Source organism: Heterodontus francisci, chromosome 5, assembly GCF_036365525.1.
Source record: "Heterodontus francisci isolate sHetFra1 chromosome 5, sHetFra1.hap1, whole genome shotgun sequence".
NCBI lineage: Eukaryota > Metazoa > Chordata > Chondrichthyes > Heterodontiformes > Heterodontidae > Heterodontus > Heterodontus francisci.
The window spans coordinates 129,159,643-129,180,055 of record NC_090375.1 but is presented as its reverse complement, the minus strand read 5'-3'; the positions used below and the strand labels follow the sequence as shown (position 1 = coordinate 129,180,055).

Here is a 20,413-nt window from a genome sequence, read left to right as displayed (position 1 = left end):
TAAACTTTCAGTAAGCACTTGGAATAAGATAATCCTATTTTGTTCTCCCTAATGTTAAACCGACGTCTGTTCAGGTGATGCAAATGGTCCTGTGGCACCATTCAAAGAAGAGCAAGGGAGTTCTCCTGATATTCTGGCATGCATTTATCCTTCAATAAGCAACTTCAAAAACAAAGTAACAAGCCATTTATCTTCTTGCTGTTTCTAGGACCCTGCTGTGTGCAAATTGGCTGTTGTGTTTGCCAAAAAACCAACAGTGATTACATTATAAGTAATTCATTGGCAGTGAAGCACTTTGCAATGTGCTGAGGATGTGAAAGGCACTATTTAAATGCAAGGTGTTTATTTACAATTTCTCACAGTTCCATGTGCAGATTTGGACAGGAATGGAAAGGATACTGATGATGCAATCGGAAAATCAAATGTAGGTGAAAATTAAAGGGATCCAGACAATTAAAGGGAAACAATATGCAGGAGTGTGCTGGCAAATATTGGTGCAGCTCAGCACAAAACCTTTTGTTTAATGGCTCCTGCAGTGGAGGTGGTGCTGAATGAATTAGCTGCAAGGGCAATGCCCTCCTTGACATTCAAAGGCACTGCCTCCATAGGTCAGTGCTGCAGCATGTCTGGAAGAATTCGTAGTCTAATCCACTACTGGTCCGGAGGATTACTCTGGGTATCAACGACTCAAGACTGCCAAATTATTGTTCACACATAGCACATTTATTCAGCGTTTCAAAATCGTATCTTCCACAGAGATTATATTTACATGTCCATGTAAACTAGGATTACTTAGATTCATCCAAGAGTCAGAAGGGAGCAGATGATTAGTCCTCCACTTCCGATTCTCCAAGTAGTTGATCAGACTACTTAGTCCTGAGCTAGCTATCCAGTACTTCCGAGCATGCTTCCTTATACCCTGTTTTGTGCATGCTACCTGCGTGATCAGCTCAGGATGGGCCGGACCTGATTACCTGATGTACAGTGATTGGTTGGTCAGCTTGCTTCCATGAGGTGTAATAGCGCTCCAAAAGTGGCTACCCTTCATGATTAAGCTTGCATATACTTCTCTTTATTCATAGGTACTGTTATTTTGTTTTTTTTTTCTGAATTCATCTAGGAAGTATCTTTCAATTGAAGATATATAAAAGTATGGGGCAGGGGAATCTAAGCTTTTGTTTTTATGTGCTGGATTGGTATGTTTCTTGGAGCCTCAGGGGCCACAAAAGTTTAAATCTGTCTGTTAGGACCAGGTGAGAAAAGTGTCTAGGGATCCGTCTCAGCCTTCACCTGGTCTTACCGTAACAGGGTTTTACTTTTAAACACATTGTATTTTTAGCTCCCCCTTGGTGAATCCTTGTTCATTGCTTTCCAATTATAAGGCAAAGAAACCAGCACAAACAGGCTTTCTTAGGTTTAAAGAAGAAAAGTTGAAATTTATTAAACTTAAACTCTAATTCGGTTGACGCCTACGGATACACGACGTACCCATGCTAGCATGCATATGCGATACACACATGCAAATAGAGACAGAAACAAGAAGAAAAATAAAGTGGAAAGGTTTGAGGCAACATCTGAAGAGTTGTTGTTAAGGTTCTTCGAGCTCACTGTAGAATCCTTGATTGTAGGTAGATCTTTATTTTCGTTGGGGCCCAGTATTCTTCTTAAACCTTGTTCACTGTAGGAGACTTTTTTCTCTTGGGGTTCATGTGTTTTCATTGGATTCAGAGGCTTGTGAGAAATAGATGGGAGCAGACAGGAGAGAGATCTTCTCAGTCCAGGAGCAAACAGACACCCTCAGTTCAAACCGTTTGTACAATTCAGAAAAACCCAGATTGCCAAGCAGGTTAGTCATGTGACTAACTGGTCTGACCACATCTCGAACTGTATCATCTTAGCAGTCTCTAGAACGCTCCTCTTACACAAAATACCTGGTGATCAAGGTCCATTGTGGGTTGAATGGTCCTTTGTCCTTCCAATCACTGTCTGTTAATATGAAAATGTCTTTTCCAGCCATGGCTGATCTGTTTAATAAGTCCTTTCTTCACTCCAGTAACAGTTTAATATCAATGTTCATGACAAAATTAATGTGCCGCATTCTTGGCAGGTGGGGGCCTAGCATGACACTGTGTTTTCTTTATTTACAAATTTCTGCTGCTGTAAAAAATATTAGTGTTCTAATTTAGGTTTTATCCAATGATGAGACAATAAAGCTAAAACATCCCTTTCAAACCTCTGAGCCTGCAAAGTTCAGACTGAACAATGCAGAAAATATAAACAATTACCAGAGATAGGCCTGAGTTCCCTGGGCTTCGAAGGCTGGATTTCCTGCGCCTTAGGCCTACAGGTTGGACACCTTGGTTTGGATGATAGAAAATTATTGTTATGCTGAGGGATGGTTGATTTGGAAATCTCTGCCAGTAACCTTCCTTCTGGATTGATAAAAAGCTCCCTGGCAAATTTGAAGATTATGGTGATGTTCCAAATGTGAAATGTGGCAGTACTAAGGGAATGAATTAAGAAAGTATTTTTTTTTGTCTTTATTTCAAACAGAGGTTCTGCCTTTAAATCAGGAAGCAGTGTTGTGTGTAAGTTTGCATTACTGGCCAGAATTTGTTCCATGGAGAGAGTCTACTTTAGTTTATAATAGTGACAGGTTGGGCCAACAATAGTGTTTACTAAGAATTATCTATTATGCAAATGGTAAATTGTGGAATGGATTCTAAAGAATAAAGTCAAGTTCTTAAAGCCAGGGAGAAACAGAGAGCAACTAACCTGGAAATAAAAACACCATGGCAAAAAACATTAAGAGAATGTAATGTAGCAATGTAAAGGAGAAAACATTTTGAACAAACTGAGAATGACAAAAACCTACAAAGGTTTGTAGAAAGAGAATTACACAATCTGGATTGCTACAATTTTCGCTTTTACTTCCCAAACCAAATAAATACCTCTCCTCACACTCTGTCAACTTTTACACCTTTAGTACTTTGTTAAATCTATTCAGGAAAGATTACTGTGTTAAATGCTAGAATTATTTTCCTTACACATGTCCAATCTTGGTAATTGTGATATTCAGACTATCTGTATTTTTTAAAATTTCTGTATAGCTACTAAAATCATCCATAACTTTTTTCATTCCAGTGCTGACATTATGTTTTTCAATGTAATTCGTTCCCTTCATTAAGGCAATAATAACGTTTTGGGGCTTTGTATCCAAGTGCACTGGCAGGGTTTCACCAAATGATAATTCTTCATGCATGAGCTCACACAGCAGTGGGTATTGGCAAGCTAATTAACTGTGAGGCCACCACAAGCAAGCCAATTTTATGCTTAAACCGCGTATAGGGGGCTGGGATCAGTGTCCTGGCGAATTGGACAATTAGGGCTGCAGATAGGCTTTTAAACTATAAGGAGCTGGGGGCAGGGGTCAGGTGAAGGGAGATTTAGAAACCTAAAGAGAAAAGTCGAGGCAACAGAGCAGTGCAGCAATTTAGGTAAAGACAAGCAGAGTGGGACTGGAAGGAACAGAGAGTTTAACTGCATCAGCAAATAAGGGCATGCAAAGAATTGTAGTAAGAAAATAAAATAATAAGCTCTTTATCTGAATGCATGAAGGAATTCATAATAAGATCGATGAATTAGTGGCACAATTAGAGATAAATGGTTCAGATCTAATTGCCAATACAGTGACATGTGTCTGGATTTTACCAGCTCTTTTGGGGATGGGCAGGGAGGTGGGAAGACTGGCAAGATGGTGTGAGAAAGCAGTGAGTGGTGTGCCCATCATTTTTTTTTTTATTCATTCATGCGATGTGGGTGACACTGGCCAGGCCAGCAGTTATTACCCATCCCTAATTGCCCTTGAGAAGGTGGTGGTGAGCTGACTTCTTGAACTGCTGCAGTCCATTTGGGGTAGGTATACCCACAGTGCTGTTAGGAAGGGAGTTCCAGGATTTTGACCCAGCAACAGTGAAGGAACGGCGATATATTTCCAAGTCAGGATGGTGTGTGACTTGGAGGGGAACTTGCAGGTGGTGGTGTTCCCATGTATTTGCTGCCCTTGTCCTTCTAGTTGGTAGAGGTCGCGGGTTTGGAAGGTGCTGTCTAAGGAGCCTTGGTGCATTGCTGCAGTGCATCTTGTAGATGGTACACATTGCTGCCACTGTGCGTCAGTGGTGGAGGGAGTGAATGTTTGTAGATGGGGTGCCAATCGAGCGGGCTGCTTTGTCCTGGATGGTGTCGAGCTTCTTGAGTGTTGGAGCTGCACCCATCCAGGCAAGTGGAGAGTATTCCATCACACTCCTGACTTGTGCCTTGTAGATGGTGGACAGGCTTTGGGGAGTCAGGAGGTGAGTTACTCGCCTCAGGATACCTAGCCTCTGACCTGCTCTTGTAGCCACGGTATTTATATGGCTACTCCAGTTCAGATTCTAGTCAATGGTAACCCGAGGATGTTGATAGTGGGGGATTCAGCGATGGTAATGCTGTTGAATGTCAAGAGGAGATGGTTAGATTCTCTCTTTTTGGAGATGGTCATTGCCTGGCACTTGTGTGGCGCGAATGTTACTTGCCACTTATCAGCCCAAGCCTGGATCTTGTCCAGGTCTTGCTGCATTTCGACACGGACTGCTTCAATATCTGAGGAGTCACGAATGGTGCTGAACATTGTGCAATCATCAGCGAACATCCCCACTTCTGACCTTATGATTGAAGGAAGGTCATTGATGAAGCAGCTGAAGATGGTTGGGCCGAGGACACTACCCTGAGGAACTCCTGCAGTGATGTCCTGGAGCTCAGATGATTGACCTCCAACAACCACAACCATCTTCCTTTGCGCTAGGTATGACTCCAGCCAGCGGAGGGTTTTCCCCCGATTCCCATTGACCTCAGTTTTGCTAGGGCTCCTTGATGCCATACTCGGTCAAATGCTGCTTTGATGTCAAGGGCAGTCACTCTCACCTCACCTCTTGTGTTCAGCCCTTTTGTCCATGTTTGAACCAACGCTGTAATGAGGTCAGGAGCTGAGTGGCCCTGGCGGAACCCAAACTGAGCGTCACTGAGCAGGTTATTGCTAAGCAGGTGCTGCTTGTTGGCACTGTTGATGACACCTTCCATCACTTTACTGATGATTGAGAGTAGGCTGATGGGGCAGTAATTGGCCGGGTTGGATTTGTCCTGCTTTTTGTACACAGGACATACCTGGGCAATTTTCCACATTGTAGGGGAGATGCCAGTGTTGTAGCTGTACTGGAACAGCTTGGCTAGGGGCGCGGCAAGTTCTGGAGCACAGGTCTTCAGTACTATTGCCGGAATATTCTCAGGGCCCATAGCTTTTGCAGTATCCAGTGCCTTCAGTCGTTTCTTGATATCACGCAGAGTGAATCGAATTGGCTGAAGTCTGGCATCTGTGATGCTGGGGACTTCAGGAGGAGGCCGAGATGGATCATCAACTCGGCACTTCTGGCTGAAGATTGTTGCAAATGCTTCAGCCTTATCTTTTGCACTGATGTGCTGGGCTCGCCCATCATTGAAGATGGGGATATTTGTGGAGCTACCTCCTCCAGTTAGTTGTTTAATTGTCCACCACCATTCACGGCTGGATGTGGCAGGACTGCAGAGCTTAGATCTGATCCGTTGGTTATGGGATCGCTTAGCTCTGTCTATCGCAGTTGGCACGTAGATAGTCCTGTGTTGTAGCTTCACCAGGTTGACACCTCATTTTGAGGTATGCCTGGTGCTGCTCCTGGCATGCCCTCCTGCACTCTTCATTGAACCCAGGGTTGGTCTCCTGACTTGATGGTAATGGTAGAGTGGGGGATATGCCGGGCCATGAGGTTACAGATTGTGGTTGAGTACAATTCTGCTGCTGCTGATGGCCCACAGCACCTAATGGATGTCCAGTTTTGCATTGCTAGATCTGTTCGAAATTTATCCCATTTAGCGCGGTGATAGTGCCACACAACACGATGGACGGTATCCTCAATGTGAAAGCAGGACTTAGTCTCCACAAGGACTGTGCTGTGGTCACTCCTACCAATACTGTCACGGACAGAAGCATCTGCAGCAGGCAGATTGGTGAGGACGAGGTCAAGTATGTTTTTCCCTCGTGTTGGTTCCCCCACCACCTTCCGCAGACCCAGTCTAGCAGCTATGTCCTTTAGGACTCGGCCAGCTCGGTCAGTAGCGGTGCTACCGAGCCACTCTTGGTGATGGACATATGAAGTCCCCCACCCAGAGTACATTTTATTGCCTTGCCACCCTCAGTGCTTCCTCCAAGTGGTGTTCAACATAGTGGAGTACTGAGTCATCAGCTGAGGGAGGGCGGTAGGTGGTAATCAGTAGGAGGTTACCTTGCCCTTTTTTTTTGACCTGATGCCATGAGACTTCATGGGGTCCGGAGTCGATGTTGAGGACTCCCAGGGCAACTCCCTCCCTACTGTATACCACTGTGCCACCACCTCTGCTGGGTCTGTCCTGCCGGTGGGACAGGACATACCCGGGGATAGAGATTGCAGTGTCTGGGACATTGTCTGTAAGGTATGATTCCGTGAGTATGACTATGTCAGGCTGTTGCTTGTCTTGTCTGTGGGACAGCTCTCCCAACTTTGGCACAAGCCCCCAGATGTTAGTAAGGAGGACTTTGCAGGGTCGACAGGGCTGGGTTTGCCGTTGTCGTTTCCGGTGCCTAGGTCGATGCTGGGTGGTCCGTCCGGTTTCATTCCTTTTTGTTAACTTCGTAGAGGTTAGGGACAACTGAGTGGCTTGCTCGGCCATTTCAGAGGGCATGTAAGAGTTAACCACATTGTTGTGGGTCTGGAGTCACATGTAGGCCAGACCAGGTAAGGACAGCAGATTTCCTTCCCTAAAGGATATTAGTGAACCATATGGGTTTTTACAACAATCGACAATGGTTTCATGGCCATCATTAGACTAGCTTTTAATTCCAGATTTTAAAATTTTTTTATTCAATTCAAATTCCACCTTCTGCTGTGGTGGGATTCGAACCCATGTCCCCAGAGAAATACCCTGGGTCTCTGGGTTACTAGTCCAGTGATAATACCACTACACCACCGCCTACCCTGCCTACTGCCATGCCATCTTGCCAATGGTGAGAAAGGTGACAGACGGCTTGCGGCCCGGAACCCAATTGAGCCACTTGAATGGCCAATTAAGGGCCTTTACCTGCCTCCACTGACATTTTACCAGTGCTTGTGCGGGGGCGGGGGATCACTCTGCCACATAGGGAGACTGCCAGGTAAACTCTGGTGGCCTCCTGGTGGGCTCCGGAAGTTGGGGGGAATGCTCCTTTTCAGGCTTTTGTTGGCCCACAGTGACGCCCCCCACCCCTGCAGCAAAGGTGCTGCCTCCCCTCATGACCCCCACCCCTCGCTAGGGCCTGCCTGATTGGCCCCCAGACACCATTTACTTACCTTTGAGGGCACAGAAACATCGATGCGCCCTCACCCTGCAGGTGCAGCCCCAGCAGTGGCCACCGCTAGTGGTGGCTACTAAGGCTGCTGAGCTGTTGGCCCTCTGGGACGGCAGCCCCAGAGGCAGCCACTTAATTGGCTGCCGCTGAAAAGCTACAGTCCCAGGTCCCGCTGGCCGCCGAAACGGGTTTGCCCCCCATTCCACCCTGCTTTCGGCTCTGGCGGCGGGACCCCTGCCTCCTCCATAAAATCCAGCCCATGGTTACAAGGTGGTCAAGGTTGAGAAATAAATACTCCAGGGTACACAACACTTCTCAAAGACTGACAGAATGGAAAAGGAGGAGTATCCCTGATAGTAAAGGATGGCAAAGATAGTAGGGAGAAAGGATCTTGGCTCAGAAAATCATGAAATAGAATCAATATGTGTGGAGATTAGGAATATCATGGGTCTGAAAACCTGGTGGGTTTCGTTTATTGGACCCCTAACAGTAGTTATACCATTGGACAGAACATGAAACAGGAAATAGTTGGAGCTTATAACAAAGACAATGTAATAATTGTGGGGGACTTTTACATTCATATAAAGGGGACACATTAAATTGACAAAGATAGTCTGGCAAATGAGTTTGTACAATGCTTTCACCAGAGTTTACTGAAACAATATGTTGTTGAACCAACTAGGGATAAAGTTGTTTTAGATCTAGTATTGTGCAATGAGGTAGATTTAATTAGTAATCTCACAGTAAAAGATCCTCTGGGAAAAAGAGATCATAATGCAATTAAATTCCATATTAAGTTTGAAAGTGACACATTCCAGTGCCAAACAAGAATCGTAAACTTAAACAAAGCCAGTGACATATGTATGAGGAGAGAGCTGGCTCAGGTTGATTGAGTAAATAGACTATAAGGTATGGCAGTAAACAAACAGTGGGAAACATTTAACAAAATAATTCAAAATGTTCAATAAAAATACATTCCATTAAAAAACAAAAACTTGGCAAGCAATATCTATCCATGTCTTATTAGGGAACTTAAGGATGGCATTAGATTAAAAATAAAGGCTTATAATGTTGCAAAGAGTAGTAGTAAGCCTGATGATTGGGCGTGTTTTAGAAACTAGCAAAGGGCGACCAAGAATTTGATAAAAGAGAAAAATAGAATATGATAATAAACTAGCCAGGAATATATAAATATTGTAAGGGTTTTTACAACTATATAAAAGGGAGGAAAGTAGCTAAAGTAAAGTTTGGTCCCTTAGAGGCAGAGACAGGAGAAGCTATCGTGGGGAATGAGGAAGAAATGTTGAACAAATACTTTGTGTCTGTCATCACAGTAGAAGACACAAATTACATCCCAGAAATACAGAGTTACCAAGGGGCTAATAAGAGTGAGGAAATTAAGGTAATTAATATCAGCAGAGAAAAAGTATTAGAGAAACTTAAGTGACAGTCATGCTAGGCCCCCACCTGCCAAGAATGAGGCACATTAATTTTGTCATGAACATTGATTTTAAACTGTTACTGGAGTGAATAAAGGACTTGTTAAATAGATCAGCCATGGCTGGAAAGACATTTGCATATTACAGACAGTGTTTGGAAGGACAAAGCAGCCATTCCCTGACACATTCAACCCACAATGTACTTTTGATCACTGAACGTTGAAGGTGGGAGAGCTTGCATTCCAAGTTGACTGCTAAGATGGATGAATGCATAAATGGACATGGTCAAACCAGCTAGTCACATGACTAACCTGCTGGGCAACCTGAGCTTTTTGAATTTGTACAGTTTGGGCAGAAAGTCTGTTTGCTCCTGGACTGAGAATTTCTCTCTCCTGTCTGCTCCCATCTCTTTCTCACAAGCCTCTGAATCCACTGAAGACACATGAACCCCAAGAGAGAAAAGTCTCCTACAGCAATTAAGGTTTAAGAAGAATACTGGGCCCCAACAAAAAATAAGATCTACTTACAATCAAGGACTCTACAGTGAACTCGAAGAACTGTAACAAAACTCTTCAGATATTGCCTCAAACTTTTCCACTTTATTTTTCTTCTGCTCTTTTCTGTCTCTATTTGCATGTGTGTATTGCATATGCATGCTAGCATGGGCATGTCGTGTATCCGAATTAGAGTTTAAGTTTAAGTTTAATAAATTCCAACTTTTCTTCTTTAAACCTAAGAAAGCCTGTTTGTGCTGGTTTCTTTGCCTTATAATTGGAAAGCGGTGAACAAGGATTCACCAAGGGGGAGCTAAAAACACAATGTATTTAAAATTAAACCCTGTTATGGTAAGACCAGGTGAAGGTTGAGAGGGACCCCTAGACACCTTTCTCACCTGGTTGTAAGATTGACGTATACCTCAAAATGTTGAAGGGCCAATACGAGACCTAAAGCCTCCTTTTCAGAAGTGGGGTACTTCTTCTGGTACTTAGTAAGTTTTCTAGAAAAATAACTGACTGTTCATTCGATGCCAGTATCACCACCCTGGAGTAACATTGCTCCTACTCCTACATCACTGGCATCAATAGCTACCTTAAAGGGCTTGCTGAAATTTGGTGCTGCTAGAATGGGTTTATTTATTAAAAAGGTCTTTAACTTTTCAAAAGACATTTGACAGGATTCTGTCCACTGGATCTTCACACCCTTTTTTAAAATAAACTTGTCAGTGGAGTTACTACTGTACTAAAGTTAGGAACAAATTTGAAGTAGAACCCACACATCCCTAGGAATCGTGGTATCTCCTTTTTGTCTTGGGGACTGGGAATTCTATTATCGCTTGAACTTCAACTTCCCTAGGCAACACTTGACCTTGACCCACTACATGCCTAAATAGGTGACCTTATCGTTGGCAAACTCATTCCTCACTTAGTTTACTACTAAAATTGTCAAACAGAACCTTTACATGTTCAACATGATCCTCCCAAGTGTCACCGTATATCAACAGATCATCCAGGTACACCACACAATTGCTTAGTCCACCACTCCCCTGTTGGTCCACTTTGAAATGTGGCCGATGCATTTTTCATACCAAACATCATGGCCTTACACTGAAATAAGCCATCTGGGGTCACGAAAGTGGAAATTTCTTTAGCTTGGTCAATCAAGGGGACTTGCCAATAACCTTTCATTCAGCAAGTCCATCTTGCTAATAAAGACTGAATTCCCCACTCTGTCAATACAATCCTCAAGTCATGGGATTGGATAAGAGTCTGTTTTAGTTACTGCATTGACTTTCTGATAATGCAAAATCTTCTGTAACCATCCTGTTTTGATTTTAGCACCACTGGTGAACTCCAGTACATTGGCTAGGCTCAACAATATAATTCTTTAGCATATATTGAACCTCCTCTCTGACCTGAGCCAATTTATCAGGTTCAAGTCGATAAGGGTTCTGTTTAATGGGTGTAGCTGTCCCTATATTAACCCCATGAATAGCCGTAGGAGTTCGACCTGGCATATCTGCACATACTATTTTAAATTTTTTTAGCAGATCAGCTAATGTCCCTTTTATGCTGTTCACAGAGATAGTGCAAAACTGTATCTAAACTTTCTGGTACTTCACCACAGGGGTTTCAACCTGAGAGTTCTCAGTCTCTGTCCCTTCCTCCAGTTCATCAAAAGTAACACTATCCTTAACCTCCTCTTCTGTCATTTGACATACATTTACTGGCTGACAAGGTTCACGGTCATAATATTTTTTCAACATATTCACATGATGCACTCTTTGACTTCTCTGCCTGTCTGGGGTGCTAAACAAATGGTTCACCTCATGAAATTTCCTTTTGAAGAAGTAAGGTACATAGAACTTAGCTTTCAATGGTTTCCCAGACAAAGGCAACAGAACCCTATCTCCAGGTTGAAAACTCTGTGCCTTAGCTGGTCTATCCTCTTGGGTTTTCATCACTTTCTGAGAAATCTTGAGATATTTTCTGGCCATCTCACAAGCTTTTGTGAGTCTCTCTTGAAACTCTTGATACATAATCTAAGAGGGTAGTTTCTTCTTCTTGTGCTAAAAATCTCTCCTGAAAGAGTTTAACCTCATGCCCATACAGCAATTCAAATGGACTGAAACCAGTGGACTCATTTGGTGTGTCCCTGGCAGCAAATAATAAAAATGGTATCTCCTTATCCCAATTATAACAATAGTCTAAACAATCAGCCTTTATCATACATTTTACAGCTTGGTGGTGTCTTTCCAAAGCACCTTGGGACTGTGGGTGGTAAGCAAATGATTTGTGCTGTCTCACTCCCAAATTACTCATGACCTCTTGAAATACCCCTGACGTAAAATTTGACCCCTGGTCTGACTGAATTTTTTTTGGCAATCCGTATCTAGTGAAAAACTCAGTCGCCCCCTCAATCACAACTTTTGCTGTGATCTTTTTCAAAACCTAGTGGGCAAACCCATGATGGTTAGGAGAAACTTGTGACCTGACTTAGTTGTGGGTAAGGGTCCAACACTATCCACAAGCTAAACGGTTCATCAAAAGCAGGTGTTGGTATCAATGGGGCTGGCTTAATCAAGGCAACAGCTTCCCAACTACCTGACATGTATGGCAAGTTCTACAAAATTCGAGCACATCCTTATGCAAGACTGACCAATAAATGATGCCTTATCTTGACTTGAGTCTTTTGAATACCCACATAACCTGCCACTCAGATTTCATGGGCAATTCTCAAATTTCACATCAGTGGGCCTCTTGGGTGGTCTCCACTTTCTCATTAGAATGTCATTCTTAATATAATAGCACTCAGAGACCTTTTCAGCTTCTGCCTCAGAACACACCGTTTGAGACAAAGTTCTTAAGTCAGAGTCTGCCTGTTGGGCCTCAATCAAAGACAATCTGCTAAACAATTGATCATTGTTAGCCTTGGAGTCTTTTTCACCAACATCCCTACCCAAATCCTTGACAAACGTTTCAGCCAACCAAACACCTAAATTGCCTTCCACAACAGAATCCTTCTCATCCTGTTTAATCTTATGAGCCTGGAATTTTGTCACACACAATCTGGGAATATTCCAGGAAATTCCTCCTACAAAATTTCAGTTTCAGCGAGTTCCACTGGCTTTTCCGAAACTACTGGAGATGCCAATACCTTACTCCCAGCTAAGTCATTCCCTAGCAACAAATCCACCCCTTCAGTATGCAAATCTGGGATGATTCCCACTGTTACCGGACCGGTGACTACATCACATTGCAAATTAACCTTATGCAATGGAATGGATAAATAACTCCCCACAGTGCCCTACACCATGGGCTGGATTTTGTTCTCCCCCAGGCGTCAGATTCCGTGGCGGCTGGCAGTGGGGTGGCCTGACGATTGCTCTCGATGAGTCCCACCACGGACTTCGACACTGACACCTGATCCTCCCGGCGACGGCGAGGCTCCATGGTGGCCCCCCCACTGCTGGGCGATGGGACCACCATTAACATATTCAAATCAATAAAATAAATACATTTAAATAGACTTACCTGCGATCTTGCGGGCCCACCGTGATCTTCGGCATGGTGGCTGGCACTCCCATGCCTTCAGATCCCCGTCCTAGGAAATGCAGCGCCACACTGGTGGGGTGGGGGGAGGAGGTAAGTTTGTCAGTGCGGTGGGGGGGGGGGGGGGGGGGGGGCGGTAGGGTGGGGGGGATCGGGGTCAAATATAGGTGTAAGGGTTGAACCTTAAACTTTGTGCAGTTCGTTGGGGGGTGGGGGGTGGTGGGGAAGGTCAGATTTAAAAGGTAAGTGTTTGAGGGGAGGGAAGGGCAAATAGTTAATGTAATTGTTATCAGGGGGTGGGAAAGGGGCATTACAAATTTATTTATTTAATTTTGGGGGGTTATTTCTTTAAAAATTTAAATGTGCTGGCAGGGATGGCTGCCCTTTAACAATGGCGCCAGCGCCTGCACACAGACAGCTGAAGCCATTGCCAGGGACGGACAGCCCACCCTTTCCACGTGATGGGGGGGGTGGGGGGGACAGGCCACCCTGCCCATTTAAATGAGCCGCCGCACAGGAGATTGCGGCAGCTGTTTGGCGTGCAGCCCGCGCAGGCAGGCTGCCATTTTTTAAGTTCACTGCCAAGATCGGCAGCTGCTCTTAAAATCCAGCCCCATGACTTTCACATTCATAGCACTATTTGGGGGAAGATCTCCATCCTTTGCTACCATTAAAGATTGACCCTTATCTCTAAGCAGCACAATCGGCTTGCCTGCTTCAGCTGACAAATATGGTGACACCTTACCGCTGAACACAAAACTTCTATACCCTTCAGGGACCTGATAATTCATTAGCACACAGGGCAGCACATTTCTGCTCACTATCCAATATCGCCAAAGCCACTGGCTTGTCAACAGTGCCACCTATTGGCGCATAATTTTCAGGACAGGCCTTCAGTAAACCTGTCTTGCCTTTCAACTTCCAGCACTCTGATTTTATATGTCCTCTTTTATTACAAAAGTAACAAGTTGGTTGTTTTGACTCAACCCTAGTCTTTTGACTATCTTTTTTTAACCATCCAAGGTTGCCTGTTTCCTCTCCTTTAGCCTTTTCTCACTAAAACCGAACCTCTTCTCATTATTCTCCCCCTTATCTTGCCAACTTCTTTGAAAGGTTCCAAACTGGGGCCTGTAACTACTGCTTTTGTGAGTCAACTCATAATCATCTGCCATTTCTGTGGCATTCCTTATTTTACCAACTTTATGTTCTTACAGGTCGGACCTTATTCCTGAAGGGAGAATATTTTTAAATTCCTTCATTCGGATTACTTCCCTGAGGCTCTCAAAGTCTTGCCCAATTTTCATGGTGCTATACCATTGCTCAAATATCATTTCCTTCTGTTTAGCAAATTCCATAAATGTCTGGCCCTGCTTTTTTTTTAATTCCTGAATTTTTGACTGCAAGCCTCTTGTACCAACTCATAAGCATTGAGAGCCATAGTTTTAACCACTTCATAATCACTTGACTGTTCCTCTGAACGTTTTGAATATACTTCTAATTCTTTTTCCACTAACATACCTTGCAATAAAATTGTACAACTTTCCTTCAGCCATTGCAACTTCATAGCAATTTTTTCAAAGGAAACAAAATACATTTCAATTCCTTTCTCACTGAATTGAGGCACTAAGTGAATATTTCTTGCCAAATCAAAACCAGGAGTTAAATCAGATTCATCCTCAAACCTTTCTTCCACTCATTGTCTGCGTAATATAAGCTTTTCCTTGTCCAGTTCAAATTTCCTGGCTTCCCTTTCTCTCCGTAATTCTCTTTCTTTCCTTTCTCTTCCCTTTCCAATCTCAGCTTCTCTAACTCAGAAATGCGTTAACAAAAATGAGAGACAGAAAGGGAGAGATGTTCACCGATCTGGTTAACTAATGCCCTTCAGGGAAGGACATCTACCTCCTTTTCTCTGTAGTGCCGGGAAAAGGAACTGAGACTGGGGTTCTACAGAAAGGAGTATCAGGTCCATAAGATCATGGAAGCTTACCAATGCAAATAAATTATTTCACAAAGGGATGGTATATAGATGAGGAATAGGAGGGATAAAAAAGAGGGCCTTAGACACACATGTGGGCATGGAAAGAGAAGTCAGTTGAGGATATGTACAAATTAGTTTAGCACTGACAGATGTAGTATTATGATAGGGCAGTGCAATGGGGAAAGGTGATGAATGTAAATGGAGAAACCCACCATAGAAAGCCAAGGAAGTGGTCAAGTGATCAATGTTATATACACCTTTAAAAAAAGGTGCTTGAAATTATTTTATATATTAGTAGGTTAAGCTGAAAGGGTTAAGGTCTCCATTGAAATAAAATTTCATACAAATGCATTGAACTTTTGTATGTTCATATATACAGTAATTTCTGGACGCATACTTTCAACACTGCTTTAATACTTATTGGCACTAGATGTCCCCACACAACATTTACAACATGATTTCAGTCTGGGGCCTTTTGCATCTTTAACACATGAGCCTAGATATTAGGCCGGACAATGTTGCTGAACAAATGCTTAGCGTTTTTTCGATTAGTGCCTCCGTGAAAATAGGAGAAAACGTAATATCTTGCATTATTTCTAGGCTACAGTATACAACATGTTGAGTTTGATTTTCATCTCCTTTGCTCCCAGGGGAATGTTCAATTCGGAGGGTAACCCAGAAAAAGTGGCCCTTAGTCCCTCTTAGAACAAAAGATCTGAGAAGAGCTGGCAGCAAGAAAATGCAGCTGGGTTAAAAGTACAGGTGTCAGACAACACCTTGGGCCTGGAGGCCATCTGGCTACTGCTTGAAACAGCAGCCAGAAGGCCCTACAGCCAACAGTCATTACAGCTGCACAGTTGACTTTCCTCCCCATTTTCAACGAAGGTGGACTCTGCCTGGCTAAAGGCTGGGTGTCGGCAATAGGGGAAGGAGTCAGAGTGCCTTACAAAAAAGGTCAATCATATTTTAGCTGTTATTTTAGTAGTAGGATGGTAATGTTTGTGCACTTTTTGTCTGTTTGCTTTATTCACAATCATACTGTTTGAAATTCATTTAATTACGTTTTTGAAGTGTTATGCAGATGTTAAATATTGCATAGTACCTGTATTCATCATAATATGGAATATTAATCTTAAAATTATCTGTTCTGTGTATACTTAATGCAAAACATCTACTAGTAGCTCAGTTACCCGAGTGCTTGACTGGAGGCTAGGCAATCCAAGATTTGAATCCTTGCCAAATTCACACTGCCTTTCATGCTCATGAGGTGAATAAAATGAGTGCCATGTCTTAAGATGTGAGGGGAGAGCAGAAGGTAACAGGGACTTGGCACAGTTTTTGCTATACAATCACAAGTATTACCTTTGAACATTCCACAGATTCAGCAATCCCTGCCTCATCCTATACTATGGTGAATATCTCTCCCTTTCTGTTTCTCAATTTTGTCAACCTATTCTTGCTAAAATCACACAATTTTTGTCAACTAAAATCCTGCTTGAGCTCTTTTATGAGTAACCCAAAAGAACATGGCACATCGTAGTACCTGTTTGAACATTAAAAAAAATACAAGGCCAGCCTTGTGCAAAACCTTAGGCTCTAAGGCCAGACTGGCAGAATACAAGTACATACCTTTGTATACTCACACTCTGAGATTCAGATTTTTGCCAAGCTATCAAAGGGGTAAAGTAGATGCATGGCACTTCACACAAAGTGGTTGAGAAAACTGGGGTGGGAAGAGTTCCTCTTTGGTTGCAGGAATTTCTCCGAACCTCTCTCTTCACATCCTTTACTGACAATTTTAAGTTGATAATTCCTCGTCTTTAACTCCCTAAAGGGAGAGGTTGTCTTTCTCTATTCACTTGATCAAACTCCTCACTAATTTAAAAACCTCTATTAAATCTCAACTTAGTCTTCTCCCCTGCAGTGGAAATAATATTACTGGTCCCTATATCAAGACAGACTGAAACTGAGATGCCTTCAAATCCCATAAAGAGCTGCTACAGAACTTCATTCTCATACCATAGGGTTTGCTTGGGCTTGTTGCTGAAATTGGCCTTGATGTGCTGAAGGGTAATGAGGCCTGCTTCTATGAGATGAGGTGACTGCCCTTGACATCAAGGCAGCATTTAACCGAGTATGGCATCAAGGAGCCCTAGCAAAACTGGGGTCAATGGGAATGAGAGGGAAACTTTTGGCTGGTTAGAGTCGTACCTAGCGCAAAGGAAGATAGTTGTGGTGGTTGGAGGTCAATCATCTGAGCTCCAAGACATCACTGCAGGAGTTACTCAGGGTAATGCCCTAGGCCCAACCATATTTAGCTGCTTCATCAATGACCTTCCTTCAATCATAAGGTCAGAAGTAGGGATGTTCGCCGATGATTGCACAATGTTCAGCACCATTCGTGACTCCCCAGATACTGAAGCAGTCCATGTAGAAATGCAGCAAGACCTGGTCCATATCCAGGCTTGGGCTGAAAAGTGGCAAGTAACATTTGCGCCACACAAGTGCCAGGCAATGACCATCTCCAACAAGAGAGAATCTAACTATCTCCCCTTGACATTCAACAGCATTACTATCGCTGAATCCCCCACTATCAACACCTTGGGGATTACAATTGACCAGAAACTGAACTGGAATAGCCATATAAATACAGTGGCTACAAGAACATGTCAGAGGCTAGGAATCTTGCAGCGATTAACTCACCTTCTGACTCCCCAAAGCCTGTCCACCATCTACAAGGCACAAGTCAGGAGTGTGATGGAATACTCTCCACTTGCCTGGATGGGTGCAGCTTCAACAACACTAAAGAAGCTTGACACTATCCAGGACAAAACAGCCCGCTTGATTGGCACCCATCCACAAACATTTACACCCTCCACCACTGATGCAAAGTGGCAGCAGTGTGTACAATCTACAAGATGTACTGCAGCAACGCACCAAGGTTCCTTCGACAGCACCTTCCAAACCCGCGACCTCTGCCACTTAGAAGGACAATGGCAGCAGATACATGGCAACACCACCACCTGCAAGTTCCCCACCAAGTCACACACCATCCTGACTTGGAACTATATCGCCGTTCCTTCACTGTCACTGGGTCAAAATCCTGGAACTCCCTTCCTAACAGCACTGTGGCTGTACCTATCCCACATGGACTGCAGTGGTTCAAGAAGGCAGTTCACCACCACCTTCTCAAGGGCAATTAGGGATGGGCAATAAATGTTGGCCTGGCCAGCGATGCCCACATCCCATGAACAAATAAAAAAAATGAAATTAAATGACTTGAACTGAACTGGGTCAGACAAGGCCCACTTTTAAAAGGCGCATATCCAGAATTCAAACATGTCTAAAATTCAGTACAAATTTTAACTGAATTAAGAACTCACTGAGAGAATTGGGAAATGGAAATAAAGAAAAAAATATCTGTGAATCAGGAAAATCCAATTTGTTTCAAAAGTCTCTGGGCAAGATCTTCCAAATATGCCATGCTTAAATCAAAACATTTTAGCCTCTGTTACCATTCATATACATTTTTAATTGATGCTTTATCATGTATTGTAATGGTTGGTATTGAGAGGCCACTTTCAATTATTTGTTCTGTAACCTGGTTTTATCATTTAACAACATTATTTTGTAATTGTCTGGAGTAGGTCGGAATAGTTATTATAACATTTTTGCTGACATTGTTTTGTTTTTGTGTCTTTGCAGCGCTTCTATCAGTTACATGTCTGAATTATGTGTTGTCATTAACCACTGCAATCCTCTGCTATGTGTTTTACACCACAGTTGATGGCTGTATTGAAAATAAATTTGTTATTAGCTTCAACATACTTATTTGTGTTGTAGCTTCTTTAATATCAGTTCATCCAAAGATCCAGGTAAGCATATTACAAATCTTAATTTCACGATAGTTTTTTTATATCATCTTTTTAAAACGATCACAATGTTTTTTTAATATTTTGTTTATGACAAATTGTATAATTTTAATGGATCTACCTGAATTATGATAAATAAACATGGTTGACAACTTGTATATTGATTTAAGAATCAATAAGAGGTATAAATTAAAAGGAAACTGTAGCTGTTATTAGCTGACTTCATTATTTGAATATAAGTAAAAAATGTTCTTGTGGTAAGAGTGACATCGGTGTGTTCAGTAGGAATTTTGTGGTATCCTAGTGGTTATGGTACTGGACCAGAAACCTGCAGGTCATGAGTTCACATCTAACAATGATAAATGGTGAAATTGAAGTTTTGAAAGATCTGGTCATTTCTACCTGAAAGTGGCCAGTTTTTTGTCAATAAAACAATTCATTCACTAATGCTTTCAGGGTAAAGAACCTATTATCCTCACCTTTCTCACTTGCATGTAAGCAAATCCTACACTACATTGTTGATTCTTAATAACTTCAATGCAATTAGAAATGGGCAATAAATGCTGCCTTCCCAGTCTCGCCCACAGAATTTTAAAAAAATTTACAGTCCCTGTTAAACTGCTCATGGAGCTTTACTGAACATTGTTGCTGTTTGAAAATTATCTGTCCTCACACTTGACTTAACTTTCTGTTGAAGAAAAATCATTTCTGAAAATGTTTTCGAAAATGTGATTCTTTACATTCATAAACAGATTCACTTTTAAGCATAGTGAACAAAGAATTTCACACCATTGCATTTTTGCACAAATATTGAATTAGCTCACTTCAAACATATAAGCTCAGTGAAGCTGTTGTCTCCCTGAAGCTGACTTGTTTTTGTCTGTTTCAACTCATGTTAAATTAATGCTAATATTATAATAAAAAGCTAGTCAAATAGGGATCATTTATTAGCATAATATTAATCTAAACTATTAATTTAAATACAATTTTACATCCATATTACAGAAACACCTCTAATTATGCATGCTTACCTTATTTGTTTTTCTACCTCCTATTCTCTATACTCTTTTCCCTTTTTTGAATTTTAACTTCAATATTGCTCGAGTTTTACCTTTTATTTGATTTGAACTTGCATACAGTGAGTGTTCTATCTGAAAATCATGGGTGCATTACCTGCAAATTCTTGTCCATTAATGTCAATAGAAAGAACATTACAGACAGCACTGCCACAAGTTTCCTGTAAGCCACCTGCTATAGGCAAAGCTCCCGGCAATGACACTGGGGTGAAGTTTAATCCTTCCTCCACAATACCCCCCCCTCCTCCCCCCTCACCCACGATAGGCAGGAGAAGGCGAGGGGCACGGTTAAAATATTGGGAATGTAAATCTCAACTCAACCCGCCCACTTCTGGTTTTAATGGAGGCAGTTTTGGGTGTGGCCAAGTAACCCAATGTTGAGAGGCAGGTCCTTCGTTATCATATGTAAATGAAGATACTTCCTTCACATTTTGACTGGAATTTGAATTTAATGCCTCCAGCATGGATTTTCCAGGACTCAGGAAACTCAGCAGGTGAGATCCAGCAGCACCTCATGAGGCTAGTTAAAGGTTAGGTGTCCCGATACTAAGAAAGTACTAGTGCTCA

At 42.5% G+C, this 20,413-nt stretch overlaps 1 protein-coding gene across 1 annotated transcript in view; it reads left to right on the top strand.

The window, feature by feature from the left end:
• LOC137370282 (serine incorporator 1-like) overlaps positions 1-20,413 on the top strand; it is an 82,797-nt gene that overhangs the window by 21,775 nt on the left and 40,609 nt on the right. The window contains exon 7 of the mRNA XM_068032659.1: positions 18,604-18,773. Coding sequence (XP_067888760.1) covers positions 18,604-18,773 — 170 coding nt within the window. The remainder of the gene's footprint in view (positions 1-18,603; positions 18,774-20,413) is intronic.